The sequence below is a fragment of the Melanerpes formicivorus genome, unplaced genomic scaffold, assembly GCF_026170545.1.
Source record: "Melanerpes formicivorus ecotype bairdi unplaced genomic scaffold, bMelFor1.0.p_v2 SCAF_5, whole genome shotgun sequence".
Lineage (NCBI taxonomy): Eukaryota > Metazoa > Chordata > Aves > Piciformes > Picidae > Melanerpes > Melanerpes formicivorus.
This window is the reverse complement of record NW_027142357.1, coordinates 16391558-16417571: the sequence shown is the minus strand read 5'-3', so window position 1 is coordinate 16417571 and position 26014 is coordinate 16391558. Positions and strand designations below refer to the sequence as shown.

The 26014-nt window shown below is 40.3% G+C and overlaps 1 protein-coding gene across 4 annotated transcripts in view; it reads left to right on the top strand.

Moving 5' to 3' along the window:
- PPP1R1C (protein phosphatase 1 regulatory inhibitor subunit 1C) overlaps positions 1-26014 on the top strand; it is an 87288-nt gene that overhangs the window by 16900 nt on the left and 44374 nt on the right. For 3 of the 4 annotated variants that reach the window (XM_068138430.1, XM_068138429.1, XM_068138428.1), the window contains exons 3-4: positions 3955-3992; positions 5883-5943. In XM_068138430.1, the coding sequence (XP_067994531.1) occupies positions 3955-3992; positions 5883-5943 (99 nt within the window). Of the gene's footprint in view, positions 1-3954; positions 3993-5882; positions 5955-26014 lie in introns of all 4 variants that reach the window. The other variant, XR_010987352.1, reaches the window with a different exon arrangement.

The following is a 26014-nucleotide window of genomic DNA, read 5'->3' as shown; positions in this document are numbered from 1 at the left end:
GTGTCCTTAAAGCCTCTCATCATGCTCATTTCTTTCAGATGCAAACTACTTTTGTTTAAACATTCTTTGACTAAACCTGTTACAGGCATGCAGCTCATGAGCTATTCCCACTATTAGAGCAAATAAGGAGTATCGTGTTTATTAGTTTTAAGGACAAATTTCAACACTGTGTCAGAAGCTAACCAAATCCAAAGCTCTCTCTGCTCCATGGGATTTTTTTTTATCTTAAACTTGTCACCTTTTGTTCCCAAGGAAAATTCAGACTCTCTACAAGAAGTTTTGTTTCCATCAATGATACCAGCCTCTTACTGAGTTTCCTTTGTGTAAAAGCATACCTTTCGGGCCTGTTATGTTTTTCTAGCACCTGCCTGAAACTCAACAGAAAAAGCTTTTATTTGCTCTTGCCAAGGGGAAAGCAAGCAGAGTACTTAACTGGATGAGATAAGCCTTTGCTGGATGACTCCACTGCAGAACCCATGGGTGATATCAGAGGCCAAGTCTTTTAGAATAGGTCACCTCTTTCCCTGCATAGATTCTCCAAGTGCATTAACATTATCCAGCGGGAGAAGAGAGGCAGATGAATTTTGATCTTACTCTTTAACAACCACAAGTCTTCCCCCAGCATGGTCACAGTAGAGACTCCTGAAAAAAGCAATGAGCAACATCTAATGGTTGTCATCCTGGCCTCCTTTCACTCAATTCTTTTCTGACCTCCTATAATAACATCTTTGGGGCAGCTCAGCTTATTTAATCAGCTTGGCCAGGTGGGATGTGCTGTTAAACATGCAGAAGAGCTCTACTTACAGAAGCATTTGGGAGATGAATCTCTTGGTGTTTCTTCCCCATATTTCAGTATATAACTGGGCCAAATCTTGAAGGCTTCACTGCAATTGGGTGAGATTTTGCTCTGGGTAAAACTAAAGCTTAGAACTCTAATACTGATAGGGGTTCTGTGCAGGGAGATGGACTTTCAAATGTGTCTCTCCTTAAAGAGCTAAAGCTTCATTTCAGAAGGTCTGTTACACATCTGGACTGATGGAAATATCCCTTAGATTGAACCTTTCATTGATGAACACAGACAATTTCCCTTCACGGGGAAGGAAAAACCCAAACCCCTGATTATTTGCCAGGTATTGGTCCTGTATACATGAGGTAAGGGTCATGTTAGCCTCAACATTATTCACCCAGCAAGGGGTAAAATCCTCAACTGTTTTTTTCTTTCCAGCACAGGTGTAAAAAACTTCTAAACAAAGCTTCAATCTTATTTTTAAGTACCTCAACTGTCCAGTAACTTGGGTATGTACAAATCTGTTTTCAGCTCTTTATATGATTTGTACTGCATCACTTTAAAACAAAACCACAAAAACTGTCAAGAAATTACTTGAGTAATTAGATTTATGTTAGCTAATTAGAGCAGCCAAAAATAAATGAAACTGGAAATATAGCTATATTATGTTCTGTGAGCAATGTTATGGTCTGTGAGGGAGAAAAATGGAGCATCATTTAAAAGATTCCTTCCCTCTTAGCAAACCTTCAGGAAGAAGTTACCTATTGAGAGCTTGGGTTTTGTTTCATATATGAGAAAAATAGACGATCACTTGTGCTCGGCATTCTCTGCAGTATATTTGCCAGTTACAAGCATGGTAAGGAATTTCTCATTATGCCTGACTGTGATTTTTTTTGTGAAGGCAGAATCCTGACTGCACAGCAGTCAATGGGAACTGAAGAATGTTGAGCTCTTGATTGAGCTCCAGCCCCTACTGCACTCCAGCTCTGCTCTCTGTCACCACTAAATTCCTCCTTTTACTTCTATTACAACCCCATTGTCCCTCTCTCTTATTACTACCTCAGCTACTTCTATGTTCCGTCTCACCCTTGCCTCAATCTATGGCACTCAGGGTTCTCAGCTTTCTTGTTCTCATTCCTTGTCACCGCTCCTTAAAATGTATACTCTCCATTGAGACTTTTTCATCAAAATACCTGTTGAAATAAACATGCGATGGTCTTTCTCTCCTCAAAAATAAATGCATGCCAAAATGCACCACTGACCAAACTGCATCTCTGATGAGCTCTACCTTTCTTTTCATCTGATAACTCACTTGAAACACCTCATGTCCTCAGAGGTGTTCTCAAATCTGACTCTTTTGCTCCTTCAGTTTTATTTATGATCTCTTTTTAATACATTTAGAAACCTATTCATGTAATGTTGTAAATCATTCTTAAATTTTCATGTTGTAAATCATTCTTAAATTTTCATGTTGTCTCATGCTTATTCACTGGCATTATTTGCCCTGTGGATATGAACAATTCCTCTACCTCCATAGAGGACTAGTTCTTGTTCCCAGTGTAGCCTGTCATATAAGAGCTTCTAAATGAATGGAAAGACTGGAAACTTCCAGTTCTGTAGGCTTAATGTCACCCCCACTAGGAACACTAAGTGTGCAAGCCCAAAGGATTAGAGCTGTGCGCATCCTTAGGAAAAAAGACCTGCAACCCAACAAAGCTGCCTATTGCAGGTTTTATTCCTTGTGCAAGCCTCAGATTGGATTTTTAAAACATATTTTTAATCTGAGCAAGTCTAGAATTTCAGGAAGTAATGGGACATAATTCACTTTTCATTGTTCTCTGCTGAAAGTTCCTGAATTATTCAAAGTTCAGACTCAACAAAAAAAATAAAAAAAAAATCCAGTGTTGTGTCATTAAAGTCAAAGTCTGTTTGTTATACTGATAAGAAAGATTACAAACACATAAATAATCACCCATTAGGCCAGCCTAACTTCATACACTGAAGTGGTTTTCAAAGGCGAATAGATGCTGCTACACTTAAATAGACACTGCTATATTTATTTACAGGTAAGGAAGTCAAGGAAGAGGTTAGTCACCTTACCAAAGTTCATAGAAATGTCAATGGCAGGAACTGGCCTCCTGATTGTCCTGTCTAATTTAGTATCTGTGGGACCATGCTTTAGTAATCAGCACTGTTTTCAACTACCCTTTTTAACCTTGCCTATAAGTCATTTGAATGCCTTTCCTATGAAGATGTATGGGAAATATATACATTGAAGAATTATGGCAAGGCAATTAATGTTTGTAAGATGCACAGATGCAGTGGTAGAGAATACAATAGTCTGTCTGCCCGGACTGCTTCTTCCCCTCACACACAGCATACCACAAGCAGCCAGCATCTGGAGAATAAGTTAGATAAAGTGATATGGCCTAGATCTAATTCTTTCCTCAGACCTACATTTACAGGTTTGCCACACCTCAGTGGAAATCACACATTGATGTCTACATGTGGAAAATTTTAGAAGGGGCATTGGTACAGTGAGAAACTGAGGTATCTGTTTTTAATGGCATTTTATTTTTAGAGCTTCAGACTACTATGCATCAAAGATCCTATATGATCTTTGTCAAATACTTGGAATATTTTCTGGCCATTAACCACATCAAGACAGCAGTAGAAAAATAATGTCATGCAAAAGCTGAATAAATGCAATAGTTAGAAAGATCCTTGACCCTCCTCTGCTTCATACAAGTCTACTTAGTTTTTCAGATTCTGAGAGATGCTTGTTTTCAGTGGAAATCTCTAATACTGCCTGCTTCTATAGTCTAAACCAAATGAAGGCCACAAAGTGATTCCAAGATAAAATTCCAGGCTGCAAACCTGATCAAAGGACCTGCTACTAAAGGCACTCCATCACTTGCTGTTTATTCACAGACAAGAAATAGGAATTAAGTGTTTTAGACTCAGTGCTTATGCATGAATGTTGATCAGGGCCTGAGAATGCTGATCTGGTTTCCTGAGACACACGAAAGAGAAAGAAAAGCTGCAAATCTGAAGGCTAATTTCTTATTTATAGTAGTCCTGTAGGGTTCAGGGCAGAGTCACAAGGGTTAGCACTGAGAAATGCTTTTGTACTAACTTTTTGCTTTCCATATCTTTTCCTCCTCTAGAAAAAGATGAGAAGAGAACAAACATCTCACAGGCACAGGTAAGTGATTTTTAATTATTTTTTTTAAAAAACATATTAATTGCTAAAGTAGGTCTATTTTTAAAACTGCTTTGAAATGCAATGATTCATTCTGGTTAGTGTTTTCATTTACATCATCGTGCCACTTCTGGTATAACCTAGCCTTTCAAGAATAGCTGCTTTCCAACCAGGACTGTATGAAACTGCTGTGTCTCAGCTCTGACAGCTCTCCCCTCTACCTGCAGCAGCACACTGGGAAAGGCAATTTTCCCCTCTGTCTTGCTCCCATGCACAGGCAAATAATACTAAGCATGGCCCAAGGTGATCCTGCCAGATCAGGTCATCCAGCATTGCTTTGAGTCTGCAGATCACTGCTGGTCTACAAAAGCCTTGCAAATTCCTCTTTCCTCTTCCCATTATCTGCCAAGCCCACAGCAGGCGGCAGCACATTGATTTTGCACAAGACTTAAAAGTTGGCTTCTTCGATCTCATTTCCTAACCTCCCCTTGCATAGCTCCTGCAATTCACTTATCTCTTTCTCCTTCACCTGTTGCTCAGAGAAGTAGACAGTGCTTTAAATAGCAGTAGGGAGGTATTGATTGGTTCAAATTTGGACTCATATAGAGATGTAAAAAGATTTACTAGGGCAAGAATCAACATCCTATCCCACAGTGTTTATAAATAGCTTGCTTTTTAAAAAAAAAAAGACAATATTTTATTTATAAATGTTATCCTTCCATCCATTGTGATAAGGCAATAGGATCAGCTATACTTGTGTGACAGTGGTTTTCTTGTGTAACAGTGGTTTTTTAAGGGCTGTCTCAAATGTTTCTTGAAGAAATAGGTCTGATTAAAATTCAGAGTTTATAGACCAGTCAAATTGCTCAGGGGGAAAAACAAAAAGGGGGCATTTTTTTTGCAATTATTTGGGGAGAGGCAACATCACTATGATCAAATACAGCTAGAAATTTATTGCATGAGAAAAAAACCAAAGCTTTCCTACACGTAACTCTTTTTAAAACCTTTTTTGTAAGAATGCAATATGATGTTTCTGTCTTCAAAAGCTAGCTATGTGTGTGACCTTATGTAGTTTTATTATCCTTTCTATATGGACATATGTCATGTTGGTGTAATATGAATACCAGTTTAACTGCTTTGATATTGATCTGCATTAACAGTGGAATATATTCCACCTTTTTGCTAACTATACATTAGAATAATTATACTACTATAACTCCATATGTAATTTCACTGCCATTATTTTGGCATGATTTCTCTTTCATGCATAGATGTGATTTGAGAGTCATAAAAATTTAACTGTCTCTAAATATATCACTTAAATCAGGCTCAGTTAAATTCAGGTTGCTGAAATTATTCTTTTAGGAATAATAGAGCACATTGAAAGAAGTGCAAAAGGTGCATTTATTTATGTAAAAATGTATATATTAATAATTTCCATACTACCTTAGCTATACATAGAATCATTTGTTACCCTGTATCTAACTGAAATATTGTTTAATGTAAATTCTCCATTTTAATACGTGCAAATATTTACTTGCCTTATGAGAATCAGTTACATTGATTGTTAAAAGCACAGCCTCTTAATTTATGCTTTAGACCTTATATTTTTAGAGTGGTAATTTCCAGTAGCATTGGGTCTGTTTTACCTGAGAGCCATAAAAGTTATCCATTAAACATTTTTTTTCCCCATCTAATCTTGGTTTTCTCAGTATTCATGAAAGCCCAGGAGCTAGCATCAGATCTGTACAGTATCATTTTCTTAGAAACTCCTTGGACTTGTGTGTGCACCCTCTGAAAGCAGCTGTGGGGCAAAATCCAGAGCTACCATGACAAGAAAACTCACTTGGTGCCCATCTCTTACTGCCTTTCTCTGTGTTTGTCCTTCCACAGTCCCAGAATGCTTCTCCCAAGCAGAGGAAGCAGAGTGTCTTCACCCCACCTGCCCTCAAAGGTACTGTGCAGGTACTGTCTTGGCCCTTGCCCTCTGGCCCTGTGTCATGTCTCACAGGGAAAACACCACCACTGTCAGCAATAGCTCCTCTGCCCACGAGCAGCAGCACACCTGGAAAGGGGTCATGCTTAGCCATTGATCTTCTCATACTTTGAAGTGACTGTCTGGCACTGACCACCTATTTATCCTCATCATAGAATCTTGCATCAGTGGCATTTTTTTTTAATAGCTTCTTTAATTGCCAAGTCTTGATACTTTAATTAGTTTGATATAGCAGATAATTCAATGCCAAGCTTTGAAGAGAGCTCCTTGAATACATATATTTTATGAGTGCTGGCCTCATACAGCTTTCTATTTACCTCCCTTTCCAGGCAGCTGTGAAAGGAAGAATAGCCAACATTTGGGGCTGAGTGTCTGATTGTAGGAAGTGTGAAGCCTTTCTTGCGAGAAATCTCAGTAAACATTCAAAGGGCTTACATGCTTTTCAGGAATGAACATAAAAGCTGCAAGAATATTAGCTGTGAACAAAATAGCTACATTCAAGGCTTGTTCATCAAATAACCCAGAAAAGAGTCTGACTTGAGGTGCTTGCAGTGAAGCAGGATCTATAGTGTTCATCAGCACTTCCGACTGGCACTTGTCAGTGTAAGATTATTTTCAGGCTGCAGACCAAAGGCTGTCCTGCCAGGTGTCTCTTAATAGATATCAGTTTCCATTCCTTCTGCTTAACACAATTTATTACCTGGCAAGTAATCTGGTAGGATATCTGATTTGTTGGATGAAATACTGCCACTGTCGTTAGGTAGTTTACCATATCAACCAGTTCCACACATCTAGGTCTATAGCTTCAGTTCTCTAGTACTTGTCCTAGCAACAGTTAAAACATCACTTCGGTGCCACACAAGACTTACTATCTGTTTGTCAAAATGGGCTAAAACTTGTGTCCTGGATATTAGAAATAATCTTATTTACAGTCAGTTATGATAAAGTGTGGAAGGAAAATGTTTGCATGGGTAGCAATAACATCTGTTGTGACCTATGGGTAGCAATAACATCTCACTGCTGTATTATTTTATTGTACAAGCCTTAACTAGCTACTGTGCAGATGAAGTGCTCTGTGCAACAGGTCATCATAGTTCCTCTCAAGGACTGCAGTGTTACTTTTATACCCTGATGAGACCTGGTGAAGTATCTGTCATAGTTTGCTTCTACATCAACGTGTTTCCAGGGAACAGTAGGAAAGTATGTGATTCAAGTTATTTACAACTAACCTGAAATATCTGGTAAACAGAGCAAAGCCAAGCACAGAATAGTTCTTCTCAACACATTAACACCCTAAACTACACAGTATTCCCAGATACACCCAAATACACAGGTGGACAGACCTGGAAATTGATAACCTTTTGTAGAAACGGGGTGGATTGCTCTGGATTTACCATACTGTAAGTGCCATAAATACTATCGCTTTCATTTAAAAATTGCTTGAAGTGGAAAATTTATTATTCCTTCTTCTTCATTATTATGAAAAGATGAATGTTATTTTGTTTAAACTAAGAGCTTAGGAGGCAGGTGTAGCAATATGAAATGCACAATGCTATGAAAGCATTACTGAGAAACAGATGCTCTTTAATGATTTGAATTATTCTAATTTTATAGTAGATAAAGATAGCAATATTCAGCAATGTTTTCAGAATAACAGACTTCATAACTGCAGGCTATTCCCACAGCTTTGCATGTGTTTATTTCCTGTGGATTGTTTCTCAGTATAGTCACAATATAGTACTCAATATACAGTAAAGAAAGATTCTGGATGCTGAACCTCTTTTCTCTACCCTGCCCGTGGCTGCTCCATATTCTCTGAGGTTGTTTCCAATGGAAGGTGGGAATAGACTGTAATCTAGTGCATTACATTTTAGTATGGAGATAATAAACCTGCATAAAGCAGAGTTTGCAGTGGAAAAGAGGGGAAAACATTTTAATTTGATAATTTCTCTGGTATTTTACTGCTTTTTACTTGCTGTTAAATCAAAGTTCCCAGAAGTAAGCCAAACTTACAGGTGGGTGCAGAGCTTGGAAGCCAAGACAGCAGCCATATATGGAGAGCTATGGGAGATACCAGTGCTGTGGCACAAGATTTGCTCTGTGCTTGCAGCAGAGGGGTGGTCAAGAGAAGAGCTGCACTTCAGCCTGACTCAAAGTCTCCAGGTAGTTCTTGAGATTACTATGTTTTCTTTGTATGAAAACATTTTTGCAGTACTTCCTCCAAGTTCCTTGAAATAATTACAATAATGTGGGAGGGACAGGTTGATGGATTTGTGAATTCATGGCTAAGGAAGAGAGAAAAAGCAATAATAAATCAACCTGCATGTTGTGGTGAAAAACAAAATATGAAATTCTTAATATGGTTGAACTGAGAAGAACCAACATTAGACAAAAATGATGACCAGTTACTGTCCAAGGGGTATAGTATATATTATATGGAATATGTAAACAGATGAAAATATATGTAACAAATGAAAATGCAGTAATGCTGAAGTTGTACCTATCATGGTAAACATGTGGAGATCAGCTTCTTATTTAAATGTGGGCATGTTTTTTCCCTCTGCCATAGCACCTGAACTGAAAGACAATGTTATTATCTGTCTAAAATCACCCCTAGATATTTTGGTTCCATCCTTACAATGGCTTGCTCTAACCTGACTAAGGTCTGTAGTTGCTGCACTAAGCTGTAGTAAACTCATGTCTGCAGAGGCAGTGTCATGTTATGGTGCAACAAGCAGGTTCTTATTACCATATATTTGTGTGTACTTTGGCTCCTGCTTTTATTTTCCTAAATGAAAATGTATCAGAGTCTCTACTGATGGAGCAAATAGCTGACTCATCTCAGAGCATTGTTCTTTTTACTGGAATACAGTGTGCTGGAAAAATCAATGTGAGAGCTATTGATTTAAGTGGTAATCTGGAGAGCAAATCAGACAGCAAACCAGATAACAGCCCAGTGCAATGCTCTTGTTAGCATTATGTTACCAAACCTAATGGATGTCAAAGAGGTTTCTCATTTTGCTTTCAAAAATATTTTTCTTCTATACCTTCTACACTTACGTTTCTTAATTCCACACTTTTATGTAGCACACAATAATGACAAAAATCATTATTTGAAGATTGCACCAAATGAACCCATCAAATTTCAGTAGGTTGTGATATACCTCATCACTTTTTTTTGCTAGGTAGAGCACCACTCTTATCTGAGGATTCATCACCTTTATTTCTCCCATTTGTGATACATTTTTTCTTCTGTTACTCTTGGGCTCTTTTGTCTGAAATTCAAATCATCTTATCCTTCTGTAGCTTCCAATGATCCAGTATGCTAATTTTGAATCTCCATCACATTCTTTTATTTTAAGCTCCTCTTCCATGTGAAGGTTGACTTGAGCCTCCCAATGAAAAACACCAAAACTAATCAGAGGAAAGTTTCTCAATTTGAAGAGTCAGCAGTATTACCTAAGGCAATAGTTTGCAGCCAGTTCTTGTTGTGTAAGGCCTGTTTCTCCTATTTACTAATCTGCTTCTTGTTCTGTGCAACAAAAATGGGAAAAATCCTGTGGTCACTTTCCTCTGTGTCAAAAGTGGACACCAAACTGTCTTAGCACAAATATCCATCCATTCTTCCATCTGTCTGTCCATCCATCCATCCATCCATCCATCCATCCACAAATTGCATCTTTAGAGATATCTTGATTATTTTCATCACTGGATTAAAGGAGCTCCTGAAAGTCTTCCTGGATTTCTACCCTCTTCCCCTCACACTTGCCAGAGAAGTCTAAAATGTGACAACAACCCCCTCAGGTAGAGATGGACCAAGTGGAAATCAGCTTAGACTACAAAGGCAGAAGCAGATTGCACTTATCCTAGGTAATGCTGATTCCTTGGCATCTCATTACCACTTGAAAATCAAAAGAGCACATTTGATTCTCAGGGCTACAACTTGAACTTTCCATCACAAGGCATACTTTGTACTGAGTCAGGTTTCCTTTACCTACATTGTCACATTTTCTTTGGTATCTCAGTTCATCCTTGAAAGGAAACATAGACTGAAGTGACAGGAAGCAAGGTTTACAAAGACAAACATAAGACAGCCTGACCAGTTCCCAAACCTGCATTGCTCCCTAGAGCTCCCATATTATCTACCAGCTATTGCTATTAATACTCATAGCTACTGAAATCCATCAAGGTCTCCCACTTTAAAGGAAGTGCACATTACTGAGTGGTTTGAGGATTTTATTAGAATAGAATAGAATAGAATAGAATAGAATAGAATAGAATAGAATAGAATAGAATAGAATAGAATAGAATAGAAAATAGAATAGAATAGACCAGGTTAGAAGAGATGTTCAAGATCATTGCATCCAACCTATCATCCAACACCACCTAACTGAATCAACTAAACCATGCAACCAAGCACCCTATCAAGTCTCCACCTGAACACCTCTAATGGTGGTGACTCCACCACCTCCCCAGGCAGCCCATTCCAATGGGCAATCACTCTTTCTGTGAAGAACTTCTTCCTAACCTCCAGCCTAAACCTCCCCTGGTGCAGCCTGAGACTGTGTCCTCTTGTTCTGGTGCTGGTAGCCTGGGAGAAGAGACCAACCTCCACTTGTCTACAACCTCCCTTAAGGTAGTTGTAGAGAGCAATAAGGTCACCCCTGAGTCTCTTCCTGTCCAGGCTAAGCAACCCCATCTCCCTCAGTCTCTCCTCATAGGGCTTGTGTTCCAAACACCTCACCAGCTTTGTTGCTCTTCTCTGGACACGTTCCAGCAAGTCAACATCTTTCTTAAACTGAGGGGCCCAGAACTGGACACAGTAATCATGGTGTGGCCTAACCAGTGCTGAGTACAGGGGCAGAATGACCCTATTAAGGCTCTACTGATGTGAGTGTGTGAGAGGTCAGGGAAACAAGAAATCTTCACTCATCTTAGTAAGGTTATTTAGAGCAGTCTTAAGATCCAGCTGATTTCAATGAACATTAAAGAAAGTTTGTGCAGTATTCTGAGTTCTGCCATCAAATAATAATTAAATTCTTTCTCCACAGAGGTGAAAGGTACATTTGACAGTTTTTCCTTGCAGCCTTTTGGGAAATACATTCTTTAAACTCCCCTCTTAATACATTTTTCTTTGCATAGAAACAAAGGTGTTTTTTTCTTGATCTAGGCCCCAGCTACAACATTTGAAATGGGATTAAATCTAAGGAACATTCAAAGACATCCTTTTGGTTTGGCTCATTAAAACAAACAGGACTCACTGACTGTTCCCAAAGTGTTCAGACCCAGGGATTTGATACATGCATAATTCTAATATTTACAATCATGGTTGATATTAAATGAGCTCCTTTTAGCTTCTGCCATGAATTTCAGATGCTCGGCTTGTTTAGTGCCTGCTTGTTCTTCTCTCCAAAGGAAATAACATGCAGAATAAATGATTAAAATCATGATGTCCCTCCTGAAATATGTAATTTATTAGAAGTAATTAGTACAGTATGTGGCCCTCATCCAAATTTGTAACCCCTTAGGCCAGCTTGATGGTGTCTGATGCATCTCATTACATTGTGACTGAAGGTTAACCAGGAACACAGAGAGAGTCTGGAGACATAAAGGATTACTGTTAGTGTGGTAAGTGCTGAGTTTGGAGCCCAGGAGAATCATTGTGGAACAAAAATCTCAGGCTAAATTTACTTCAAGTGGCAGAGGAATGAGGTTTGTAAGTCTTAGGCAGTGACTACAGAAACTTGTCTTGATTTACAGGCTGACACTTCTATGCCAAACTCTCTGAAGAGTTTCTAGCAATAGATAAACACATCAGCATAAGAACAAAAAACACTGTATTATAGCAGAAAGAAAAAATGCTGCCTTTCTTTGATTCCTGCTTCATACACTGGCTTAGATACATCTTCTGGGAAGTTAACATTAGCCACAATATAACACATTTTACAGTTTTCTGCACATCAAGCCCAGGTTTGTGAAAATTCACAGGGTGAGCTGGTACTCAGTCAGGATTTTCTTATATGGATAAGTCACTTTGACCCAAGGTATTAAATTTTCCCAGTCTCTCCAATGATAATCAATGATAATATTTTTATTTCTTTTTCTTTTAATATGATTGTGCTGCACATGAATCACAAGTACAAGAGAAGGAGATGTTTTTCAGTTGTTGCCCCACTGTATTTCATACTTCCTTTTTCCACTGAATAAAGAGCTGCAGTAAATACTGGGTAGATGGCTAAGATTGCTCCAGTAAAAGCAGGAACTATCCAGTAGCTGAAGGTCAGGACTCTAAAGTCAGGACTAAGTCTTCCTCTAATCCCTTAGCAGAGCTGTGGTGTTACAGGAGCAGCATCTTTTCTTTAGTCTGGTGACACCCATTCTTCAGGTGTTTCCTTTGAAGTAGAAGATCTATGTCAATATGTTATTTCTAAGGTAACAGAAGACAAAGCTCTGTTTTATTGTTTGTGTGTGCTACTCTTTTTTGCTCATGTTGTGATGTGAAAAGGTGCCATTACTGCATGTATCTTCATGAGTGGAAGTCTCACATCTGCCCAAAATTCCTGAAGCACTGGGAGAAGAAAATTCATGCTGCAGTCTTGTTTTACATGTTTTCCTTTTGCCTAACCAGGTCACAAAAGAAAGGTGCAATTTTGTTTTCAAAATTAGTTCATCTCTTGATATATATATATATTATTCTTACACACATCTTAGTCAGACTGCACCCTGATGCCACCACACCACTTAAGGTAGTATGGCCTTGAACAAATTTCCTGCCTATCTTTTCCAAGATACTACCTTCCAGTGCTTGATGTCTTTCCTTCCCCAGACTTGCACAGTAGCATGATGGCAGTGGACACAATGTAAAAAATAAATAAATAAATGAGCTAAATTAGTTAGCAAATCACTGAGTTGGTGAATAGGATACACTAGATTGCTGCCATCTCAAGTTTAGTTGGCTGCAACCCTTTTACTGATGCCCAAAAAGTTGACAGACGCTGCCATAGTCTTTATTTAATTTCTTACTGTTGGCAGATCTAAATACCTTTCATTCCACGCAGCTGGCAGCTTCTGTTCCAAAATGGTTCTGGCCTTGGCTGCAACAAATACCAGACTACTTTTAGAGAGACTGAGGTGTTCAGTGGAGATTAAGCTTGACATCTGTTCTACAGAAAAAACGGGAGGTTTGTGTTATAACTTGTCACCCGTCACTATTATCTGGCATGTGGGAAAGATGGCACTGTGCACGAGTCTCTGAATTGCCACATGTGGTTTAAGATCCTGATCCAACACTGACTGAAGTGTAGGGGACTATTTCCAATTACTTCATTCAGTTCAGCATAAAGTTCACTTCTCACAGAATAACAGAATAATAGAGGTTGTAAGGGACCTCTGGAGATCATCTAGTCCAACCGCCCTGCCAGACCATGTTCACCTAGAACAGAGCAGATTGCACAGGATGGCATCCAGACAACTCTGAATGATGCCAGAGATGGAGGCTCCAGCACCTCTCTGGGCAGCCTGTGCTCCACCATCCTCAACACAGAGATGTTCCTCCTCATGTATAGATGGAACTTCCTATGTTCAGGTTTGTAGCCTTTTCCCATATCTTTTCAGGTAGTTCCCTGTCCTTTTTGAACTGGGGAGCCCAGAAATGGATATAGTACCCTAGATGAAGCCTCACCAGGGTAAAATAGAGGGGAAGGACAATATTCCTTGACCTGCTGAACACACTCTTCTCCATATATCACAGGATACCATTGGCTTTCTTGCCTCAAGGGCACATCGATGGCTTATGGTCGTCATGTTGTTCACCAGCACTCCCAGGTCCTTTTCCATAGAGCTCTTTCCAGCAGGTCAGCCTGAAACTTGTGGTGATACACGGGATTATTCCTCCCTAGGTGCAATACCCTGTATTTGCCCTTGATAAACTTCCTAAGGTTAGTCTCTGCCCAACTCTCCAGCCTGTCCACATCACACTGGATGGTAGCACAGCTTTCTGGTGTGTCAGCCACCTCTCCTATTTTTGTGTCATCAGCAAACTTGCTGAGAATACACTCTATCCCTTCATGCATGTTGTTGATGACTCTGTTGAACAGGACTGGACCCAGTACTGACTCTTGAGAGATACCACTAATTACAGACCTCCAACTAGGTTGTGCCACTGATCACAACCCTCTGAGCTCTATTGTTCAGCCAGTTTTCAATCCACCCCATTGTCCATTACTGTAGCACACACTTCCTAAGCTTGCCTGTGGCGAAAGCCTTGCTGAAGACAAGGTAGATAACACCATAAAATTTTATAGAAAGAAAATAGGAGAGACTTAGTAATTATTTTAAAATCTAAAGTAGAAAGCCCAGGAAGGGCAACATGTGTTGTTCTGGATACTTTGTATCACAAGGCATATTTACAGTGAAATTCCAAAGATTTTGACAGTGTTGTGTTTTGAATTGAAATAGCTTTTGAGGAAAAGATAACATTTTTATAGAAGAAGATGTAAGTTTCTTATGAAGCCAGTAATTTGTCCAGGCATTAAATTTTATTTCCTGGCTTTAACTGTATGTTCTATGTTGGAGGTTAACAACCAAGTCACATTGCAGACTCTGACTCCAGTGAGTCCTATCATAATAAATAGGAATTGCCCCTTTTTTTCATCTGAAGCATTTAAAATCCTGAATTTGACCTCAAGCAAGATGACAGAATACAGACCTGTTCAGCATTTGATTTGGCTCCTGGAAAGGAGCTGCAGGATCACACATTCAGCTGGGGCAAGTACATTTGTGAAGTCCTCACCCCTTTTTGGCTCTGAGTCATGAACCAGCTCTGCTGGGGAGAGCACATTCACCTGAAGCACTGCTGGAGGGGTAGGCATGGGTGGAAATGGTGGAGAAGATTACTAAATTTACATTGTAGTCTTCTGGAGATAGAGATCAGTACAGTGCATAAATACAGAAGTACCTCTCAACATAGTATTTTTCTAAAAGGCCTCCATACTATGTGGGCTCAAGTAATTTAATTTACCCTTAAAAGAAAATCCTTCCCTGCATTTATATCTAACTGCTTATCTCTACAGTTCCTCTATGTCTATTACTGTCTCCTCTCCATGGAGGCCAGTCACCAGTGGTGTCCCCCAGGGATCAGTGCTGTGCCCTGTCCTCTTCAACATATTCATCGATGATCTGGATGAAGGGGTAGAGTCAGTCATCAGCAAGTTTGCAGATGACACAAAGTTAGGGGCAGATGTTAGTCAGTTAGAAGGTAGAAAGGCTCTGCAGAGGGACCTCGACCGACTGGACAGATGGGCAGAGTCCAATGGGATGGCATTCAACAAGTCCAAGTGCCGAGTGCTGCACTTTGGCTACGGCAATCCCATGCAGAGCTATAGGCTGGGGTCGGAGTGGCTGGAGAGCTCCCAAACAGAGAGGGACCTGGGTGTGCTGATCGACAGCCACCTGAATATGAGCCAGCAGTGTGCCCAGGTGGCCAGGAGGGCCAATAGCATCCTGGCCTGCATTAGGAATAGTGTGGCCAGCAGGAGCAGGGAGGTCATAGTGCCCCTGTACTCTGCTCTGGTTAGGCCGCACCTTGAGTACTGTGTCCAGTTCTGGGCCCCTCAGTTTAAGAAGGACATCGAAACACTTGAGCGTGTCCAGAGAAGGGCAACAAGGTTGGTGAGAGGCCTTGAACACAAGCCCTATGAGGAGAGGCTGAGGGAGCTGGGATTGTTTAGCCTGGAGAAGAGGAGGCTCAGGGGTGACCTCATTGCCCTCTACAACTACCTGAAGGGTGGTTGTAGCCAGGAGGGGGTTGGCCTCTTCTCCCAGGCAACCAGCACCAGAACAAGAGGACACAGTCTCAAGCTGCGCCAGGGGAGGTTCAGACTCGAGGTGAGGAGGAAGTTCTTCACTGAGTGAGTCATTCGGCATTGGAACCGGTTGCCCAGGGAGGTGGTTGAGTCATCGACCCTGGAGGCGTTCAAGGGGAGATTGGACATGGCACTTGGTGCCATGGTCTAGTCATGGGGTCTGTGTTGATAGGTTGGACTCGATGATCCCCGAGGTCCTTTCCAACCTAAGTGATACTGTGATACTGTGATACTGTGATTTCATTTGTAAAAATCTCTACTTCAAAAGGCAAAGCTGTTAAAAGACAAGGAGACAAGCTACGAGCAAGCTCAAGGTTGATACTGAATTTGTATGACATAAATGGCACCACCATGCACTGAGCAATGCCCAATGCAGCAAAATCATCCCACAATCCTCCATCAACTGTGCTATGAGCATGCATAAATAGGCACAGGCTTGCAGCCCATCAGCAGATCTTCCAGCACCCACAGTCTCTTCTCCTGGGATCAGAACTGGGAGGTTTGAAATGTCAACAATTTCTTTGAGAGCAGGTCCTGCCTGTCAACTGCTCTTCCAGGGTCAGTAGCTTACCATTTGGTATTTTACTTTCTACTGTCAGGTTTCAGTCTGACCCAAGTAACTGTCCAAGCAGTGTGTTAGCTTTGTGAACAATGCAGTCCATATTTCTGTGCTTAGGCTAAGAGAAACCTTGCTTCTCAGACTTAGGGATCATCTGCGTTGGGTTTCTTGTGGTGCAAATGTTGTCGGTTTGGGGTTTTGGTTGCTTGGTTTTGGTTGTTTGGGTTGTTGGTTTTTTTTAATTTAATTTTTGTTTTCCTTTTGAAGTGGATGCCTGTTAGTTTGAACTAATTGAAAAGCAAGAATTTTCTAATGCAGCCATGTGGTTCTCCCCTCCACAATTTCTCCCTTCTTTCACCCCTTGGGATGTGACATTGCCCAGTTTAGCAGGAACACAGAGTTCCCAGAACCATCCACCAGAGCTTTGGCATGGAGACAAGAACATGAGCAGCCTGAAAATTTCAACCACATCCTTTCAGGCCTGCATCTAGGACTGAACACTTGCATGAATTATGTGTGCGAATGTGACTAGAAAAACACAGGAAATACTGCAGCAAGCATATGGATCTGAAAAGAGATTCATTTTCCTGTGAGCTGCACAGGCCAGAAGGATGTTGTTTAAAAAGCTCTCATCTGATGTAGCTGCTCGTTTTTTCTTGAAACAACGGGAGGATTTTTCAGGTTTTTCTGCACTTACCCTATCATATTCTATGGGGCTTTCATAGCCAGAGGAAACTGTCAACAAGCTCTGAGCAATCTGCAGAGTACCTAATTTTAAGAATGCATTTAAAGGAATTGTGGGATCTAATGATCATTCAAAAGTAAGCCCCAAAATGCTTGCTGTGCTTCTCCCAGCTCCACCATTACTGCATGTGTTACATACACAGCAACAATTATTTGTAAATGTGTGTCTGGTAAACCCTGGAAATGGGGCAGGTTCCTGGGTTACTCCTTGCAATGGCATCTTTCCAGGTGACAGGGAAACAGGACACAGTGCCTGTACCTGGAGAGCAGCTGGTAAGACATAGGAAATCCATGCACATTTACCCAGCTTAGCCGGGACCATATCCAGTTTGAGACATTAGACTCGAGAAAAACGGGTCCCGTTAAATGGAATAGAACAGGAGGCAGTGAAGTAGTGCTGCATGGTTGTGGGCAGCACCACGACTGTTTGCCTGTGTCGCAGAAAACCAGTACCTGTAGGCTAGCCGTGCCCTCCAAAGGCAAAGGGAGGGCGCAGGCTTTTCCTTTTCTTTGAAGAATGAGGGAAAATTGTGTAAATTCAGTTTTCGGTCTCCTTGCAAGTCCCAAGAAAACGGGATTTTTGGCACACAAGCTCCCTCTGGTGACATGTGCCTGTAGTTCCTTACCACTGGTTCTGGTGAACGACAGAAGGGCAAGAACGGTTGTGAGAGTAGAATTTTATTATGTCTGATTGCAGTTTACGATTTCCAGCTACTACATTTCACCTGCATGGCAGTGGCTTTCCCCAAGTCCCTGGAGTGGTTAGAGCCTGCCTTTTCTGCAAACTCATTCTTGGCAAGATCAAAAGTAAGAAAAGTTTTAAAACTAACGACTCTGATATGAGTGTGTATAGGCCTTTAGAGAAAAACCTATACCTTTGTTGTGCTTTGTCCATATTTTTCATGATGAAACTGAGTAAACTGTCTTCTTGCTTGTGCTTCCCAGAAAATTTCAAAGCAATACTTGTTTTCAGGCCCTGACTGTTAATATGAATGCCAGATAGCATGCTTCCATGGTGTAATTACATTCTTCTTGTACTGTGTGCTGGCTCTGGGGTATTTGGATGCCTTAGGCAAAGCAGAAGAGGTAGATTTCTTGCAAGCTCAAGTTACTCACACAATACAGAGCCACTGAAAATTTTGCCCGTGATGTTTTGCTGCCCTATGGCAACTGGTTTTATCTACTGTAATACAAATTGTTTGCAGTAACTGCATTTTATGTTGAGTAACATTGGGTTGTAATTTACCAGCAATCAACAAAGCTTCAGTGTTAGAATTTTGTGAGGTTTTAGTTGCCAGCGAACTGAATGAGTTAAAATTAAGACATTTCAAATTTAAAATATTACTAAAGATGTGGAAACAAATCTTTCACTTTTTTGTCTTCTCTTCTAAAAGATAAGTGCAGAAACATTGTCCCAAACCCTTTCTGATATCTAAGATAGGACTAACAGAGGTCCCTGCTTTCTTCCCTTCCTGCTGGCTGCAGCAGCAGGACTTAACAGGTAACTAACCAACTTTTAAGGGTTAAAGTGTGGACTTTCCAGCAGGATCTCCAGCTGTCTGGTGAACAGCACCTGCTGGTTTGCCTCTGCTTGCTGCTGTTTGTGAATGGTTTGTCTGTTAAAGGTAGCTCAGCTTGATGGTCCCAGCACTCTGCCAGGCTGCCTGCCTGGCTGGTGGACAAGACTATGTCAATGCCCAGGCTGGTTTTCCTCTTCGATTTCAGGTGGTCAGGACCCCATAAAAGCCTAGGGTCTCTGTTTGGAGATTGCTGTGTGCTGCAGGACTTCATGGTGTTTATTCTCCAGTTGCAAAATTCTCAGCAGTGCAAGGTCCCACAGCTACATCTGCTCAGCAGCTTGCTTTTCTCCCAAGGCCATCTGGCTCCACATAGCTCACTTCCATGCTGCAGATCCTTTGGTGCTCTCAAATCAGGATGGTCATACAAAATACCCAATGGAAATAATCTCTAGCTTGTGCTTAAATCAAGATGGGAATTTTCTGGGTGAGAGCTAGTTGGCATAGACGAAACTGGTGACCTGGTTAATGGCTGGTGGCTGGTTAGTGCCTGGAGCTGCCCCCTGGCACTCTCTAGTGCGTTTTTTAGCTACAAGCCATGGGTTTTCAGGGACCATCACACATCACACCACACACATGGATTCTTTGGAAAAGCCTATGTTGCACATTGAAAACAGCATTGAAAATTAGAGAAATCTATCTGCCATTCACACAGTTTCTTCTAAAGGCTTCCTTTCCAGATTAAAGATGTAATTTTATGTATAAATACAGTTATGTCTTATGAAAGAGTAATTCCCTTGGCTATACTTCTCTGTGCTAGAAAATGAGGAGTTTGTGATTCAATAGCTGTTCTACTTACCATTTATGAAATGTAAGCCTTTCATAACATGGAAATGACAACCACAGTGAAAACCTCACTCCACAGCTGCCCATACCAGAACTGCACCTTTCAGGACAATGGATACATCTTACTTTCTGGCAGTATGTTCTCTACATCTGTAGGAGTGCTCTCTTTCTAGGGCATACTGTGTCTTAGAGAAATGGCTCAGAATGAAAAATAAGGGTTGGCTGCAAGCCACAATAAAGTTAGCTCTCAAGATGATAGAAACCTTTTCAGCACCGGGAGACATTAATGAAACCAGAAGAGGGACTGTCTCTGATCTTTCAGAAATACTCTGGTGCTCCTAGGTGCTTCAGATGACTTGATTCATACCTGGTTTCCTAGGCTTTGCTTTGGTTTGCATGAAATGCCTGCAGCAGAGGGAGAGGAGAATTGATTCAATCCATCCTAAGCTTCTGTTTTCTGAAATGTATTCTAGCTGCTTGAGATGATCTCAGCAACTCACAGGGACTTACATTGTGAAAACTGAAGAGGCTCATTCTCCCTGACAGATTCCTGCTTGGATGTAATGACCACAGATACAGTAACTGTAATATGAAGAAAGTAGTAATTGCCTGCTATTCATATGCCACCCATAAGGCAACTACAATGGGGATGATTTAATGTGAACTCTGACCTGTCCATCACTTGTTTAATTTTGTTTAATATTTTTTGTAACATCACTTGTTTAATATTTTTGTAATTTTGAAGGTGTTTATAAAATACTTAAAAGAAAATAAGAGTTCATTCCAATGTTTACATCCATACTGAGGTCATATTATGCTGATGCCAAAATCCTATCATCTGCCTTTGTCATTGTAAGAAGGATCACAAAAAAGGTTAGTCATAACTCAGTAGGGAATTCATCAGCAAATTAACAGGAAGACTTACAGACTAGAAAGGAAGAAAGAGAGAAGGAAAGAAAGAGAAAGAAGAGAGAAAGATGAAAGAAAGAAGAAAGAGAAAAAGAAATAAAGAGAGAAAAGAAGAAATAGAGAAAGAAATAAGAAAGAGAAAGAAGACAGGAGAAAGAGAGTAAAGAGAAAGAAAGTGAGAAAGAGAGAAAGGAAGGAAGAAAGGAGGGAAGAAAGAAAAAGAAAGAAATGAAGGAAGGAGGGAAATGATTAATTAAAATAGAAAGCTTTACTGCACATGTAAGTATGGCAGAGAAACACCACCTTGGATTTTTGTCTGACCAATCCCTGTCTTCATCTTAAAAAGTGCAACTCACAGAAAAGCTTTTCATCTGGACCCTAAAAATCTTAGGCTGCATGGAGTATTCAGCAAGAAATTTACATCTGCCCCACATGGCAGAAACACTAAAGGAACAACAAAAATAGAAAATGTGGATCCAGAATACAAACTGAACAGAATGCTGTGGGTACGATGCCAGGCCAGGGAGTGAAACAGAAGAACCTGTGAAATAGTAAAAGGCTATTCAGTTTTCACAGGCAGGACTTCATTCACCCCATCATGTGCTTCATCATCTGCTTCTCAGCTTCCCTTTGTCTGTCAAGCATTCTCTCCCCTCAGGATGTGCCAGCAAATTTTTTCTTGTCTGTTTAGGTTTCCTAGGCTCAGAAAAATCTCCACATCAACCATAATATAAAAAAGTAGAGCCACAGTGCAGTTGTCCAGGAAAAAGTAAGCAGGTCGGTAATGCTGCCCATTTAATCTGAAGTCAGATTAGAGTGCCTAAAGAGAGCTGAAATACACCTGCTGAAATGGCTCATGAAGCTGTGGACACAAAAATACTTCATAAAGCATTGTCAGAAAGATTTGAACTCAAAAATCAAGTTGCATTTGTTTAGAACTTATACAAAATGTAACAAACTAGGCAAAATTAAATCACAGAATCATAGAATTGTTTGTGTTGGAAGGGACCTTAAAGATGTCTAGTTCCAATCCCCTTGCCATGGGCAGGGGCACCTTCCACTAGACCAGAGCAAAGCTCTGTCCATCCTGGCCCTGAAGACTTCCAGTGAGAGGAAATCCACAATTTCCTGGGCAACCTGCTCCAGAGTCTCACCATCCTCACTTTAAATAATTACTTCCTAATACCCAGTCTAAATCTACCCTCTTCCATCTTATGAAAAGTCCCTCCTCAGCTTTATTGAAGGTCCTTGCTAGTAGGTACTACTAATATTAACTGATTTGGTGATTTTTTTTTTCTCTTTTACCTTGTAAAAGAAATTGTGAAATATCTTGGTTTTTTTTTTCTTACAACAAGCAAGCAAAAACTATAAGGCTTCCTGGAAGTGAAAATATTCAGCTATTGAATTAATCTACTGCCATTTTTATAAATGCTCTGGCCTGAGTACATCTTGCAACCAAATCAGGCATGGAGTTACCCTGGGCTTATTACAGAATGCCAAGTGAAGAATCAAACCCTGGAAGTCTGACTCTGCTGACTGTGTAAGGAGTGACAGGCAAGTTCATTCAGTATTAAAGTACCTTAAGATAGGTGGGCATCTGTGCTTAGCTATGAACCCAGGCTGCACTTTTCATCTTCAGCAAAAAGAATAGTAGCTGTGAACAAAGCATTTGTTCCTAGGGACAAAAGGAGGATCACCTTTGTAAATGCTCATTGATCTTAAGGCTAGGAAAGGACCTTTAGCTTTATGTAATTGAAGCTCTGGCATAAAGCCCACACGTCAACATAGTTCTACGCTTGATCTCTAATTTCTCTTGAATTATGGTACATATTTCTGAATGTGGGGGAATTCTTAGGAAAGTTAAGATCTATCCAATTATTTTTAACCTTTCCCTTCACTTGCTTACAGCAAGTAGGATGATAACAGTGTTTTATTTTGTACATAGTGGTCTATATAACTAATATTTATTTTGTCTCTGCCTCTAAATGAATTTACATGCAGCAGATGAAACACTCAGCATAGTTACTAATGTCTTGATCGTCAGCTATCCCAGCTCTTGGCTGATGTGATTTTCTAGCTGTAAAACTCAATTCCTGCTTTTCCCCTCCTGCTTTATTTTAAGGTAGACATCCTACAGAGTGTCCCAAACTGGAAACACAAACTAGCCTGGAGCAGCATGTGATGAATTGTAAGAATTACAGAGGCTGCCTGGGAAAATGTAAGATCTTTTCATTTAAAGAAACCATGCTTAAAAATTGTTGTTCATAAACTTTTAAGGCCAGTGAGTTCTAACACTTATTTTGTGACAGTAGCAGAACTATTGGCTTGTTATTATGGAGCAGCTGATTCAGGTTTGAAAATGTGGCCTTTTGTTTGATGTAATCCTTTGGCATAAGGGAACAATTCTGCCAGTTCTGTGATTTTCATCTACTCTTAGACAGATAGGCAGAGAGTGATACTGGTGTTAAAAGTAAGAGTTTAGCAATTCCAACAAATACATGCATTGCCCAGTAAAACTTCCAGACAGCCACGTTCTGACGGGGGCGGATCTTGATCACCTAATACCCTGTCCAGAGTCTGTCAAAGCACAGCACTTTTGAAGATTTGCCTGTGCTGGTTAAACTCAAGCACATTTAACAGCAGCTCTAAGTCTGTCTCTGAACTATGAAAACTGAGAAAAAAAGGTCAGCTGAAAAACTTCAATCCCTTCCTCATTGCAGCCTCTGCTCAGCTAGACCAACACAGGGAACCGTACAGGAGGAGAGCCTTGCAGGGCTTTCTGGCTTCATGACTGATGTGCAAGTCGTCGCTGTGTGTTTTTCTGCTCAAGTTGTTGACATATTTGATGAAGAGCCATCCTCCACAGAATAGGCTAAGAAATATTTTTTGTCTTTCCAAAGAATAATTAGCACTGAGCTGAGATTGTTACAGACTGAAGCATTCCCTTAGCTGACTGCAGGGTCTTCTGCTCTCCCTTTGAACTCGGAAGACTGGCTGACTTCTGCAGTCTGAGGGATAGCAAGGAAAGGAAGTAAATGCAAAATAAGATGTTTTTGTACTAGCAGAGGTTGCCCTGGGCAACAAAATCCTCTCTGTTTACCCTTTCTGTTACTGTAAGCAGAAGATGCAGTCCCTTCAGCAACAATGAGACTGACCCCTGTCTTCAGTGCATGTTCTGGGCAGCCTGTGGAGGACCAACAAAAGCCTCTCTGTGTTGAAACATCTTCATGCTATCCTTACAGAGCCAGTGCTGCTTCAAGCAATTTCTGATAGAGAAAATTGGAGTGGAAAGTGCTATGTGAGAGAAGAAACTGGAAAGTGGCCAGACATTTGCAACATGAATTTTGCTGCTCTCATACAGTCTTCATTGTTATATTTCAACACTGAGACTTTTGACCAGAAGAAAGTATCATGAGCCCCAAAATCTGTCATTTGAAAGACTCACCGTGAGAACTGAGATTCCTATGGCTGGAGCTAAGAGAAAAGTTAGTAACAACCAGAGAATTCAGAGAATTACTCAGTCCTTGTTGCTTAGTTTCTGAGTGATCATTCACAAATATCTATGAGACCATGGTGACCTGCCGTATATGCTGATGATTTGATCTGTTCCAGATAAGATATGTAACCTCCATAAACTCATCATGCTTACCAATGCTTCAGATATTTTTTTTCTATTTAGTCATCAGCACTTGTGAAAGAGATGCACATTAGGATTTTTTTTTTCTTAAAGGAAAAGCAGATGCAGTTGCATGACAGAGTAATATTTTGGTCTCATGATCATAAAAGACACGTGAGAATTTTTTTCTCTCATCTTCAGCCTGAGCTTAGGTATGAAATAATGCAGCATACAAGGGATTTTTTTTTTTTTTCTGATTTATAGCTTGTTAAAATGTCAACAAACTTCAAACAGCCACACTGGTGCTTCAGCTTCTTTTTATTCTAAACACTGAAGGCCCATCACGTCTGCTGGCTTTTAAAAACTCTGTCAGCTGTAAAGGACAGAGTGACCGCATGACTTTGCTTTTCTTTGGGTAATCTAAACAGGAGTTTGACAATACATAGTGTGCTAATTTTCTGTGTCACTCATTCATCAAACTTTAAAGCCATACACATTAATTTATAGTGGTTTACACACATTTATTGTTCATATACAGTAGCTGTTTGAAATTATTTCTTCCTTATAACTGGAAATTATGATCAATTACAAAAGCTGACTATTCTTTTTCTTTTAAAACACCAAGTCTTACTAACTTCTGGAGAAGCGGGACTAAGTCTTGTATAATAACAAATGACTTGGTTGTGTTCAGACTCATTTACCACAGAGAAGGAGCAGGCCTTTGCATGTTGGTTATCAAGCTTTTAGTTGGTTAGCAAGTATTTATTTTTACTTAACCTTGACTGAGAAACGCCTACAGGCACATGTAGCTTTTGAGAGAGTTCCACAGAGAAACATTTTTCAGTCTTTCTCAACAAAGAACAGCCTAATTTTTAGAAAACTTTGAAAGGCTGTATCAAGCAGACTGTTCATAGTTGGCCACATTTATGAAGCAAAATTTTCTGCCTCCATTTTTTTTTTTTTTGTTTTGTCTTCTCTCTGTCACATTTTTTCTGCTTACTCATACACAGAGGGAATATCAAGGCCTGTGTGTTTTATTGCTGTTACTTTTTGATGTTCTTTGGACCACTGATGGCTCAGGAACCACTCAAGAGAGTGATTACCTTAGGACATACCAGGACTTCCACCCTGAGCAAGGCTTGGGCAGAAAGAGTGATTGCCCATTGGAATGGGCTGCCCAAGGAGGTGGTGGAGTTGCCGTCATTGGAGGTGTTCAGGAGGAGACTTGATGGGGTACTTGGTGCCATGGGTTAGCTGTTTGGGTGGGTTGGATTGATTGATGGGTTGGACGCGATGATCTTGAAGGTCTCTTCCAACCTGGTTTGGTTTATTCTAAATAAAGGTTTATTCTTGTGATAGGTCTTGAAAGCAAGGCTAGACCCTGCCACAGGTGATCTGGCACAATTTATGAGCATCAGTAGAAGAAGTAATTGCTGCCAGTCTTGTATGTGAGAATGAAGAAACACCAGGAAAAGTAAATAAAACACATTTTCTGTTTGCATGCAAACATCAGCCATGTTACAAACTTTCAATTTGTATTGAATAATCCTCCACCGATTATTGTATACCACAATTCATGTCATACTATATTGAAGTTAGCAGAACACCCAGGAACCCACACCAAAGATTAGGAATATGTCACATAAATCATGCTCAAACATTTAACAGAAGTTGGTTGTTGCACCAACAAACCCCTAACTGGGGTGTAGCAATCAAATCGAGGAGTGGATACAGACTGCCATGGAGGAATGCATCCATCTTTGTCTCAGCAAGCTGGCAACTGAAGTGTTCTAAGGTTGTTTCTCAGATTCCACAACTGAGAATTTTGAAGATAATTTGTAAGTGGTCATGAAAGCTGATAGTACTATTTCTCCAGCATTCAATACAATGGGAGAAAAGGATGCAAATTATCATTTAAAAGCCTAATAAATGGAATACCAAAGCTGCATCAGTTCTTGTTTTGAGATAAGAGTGG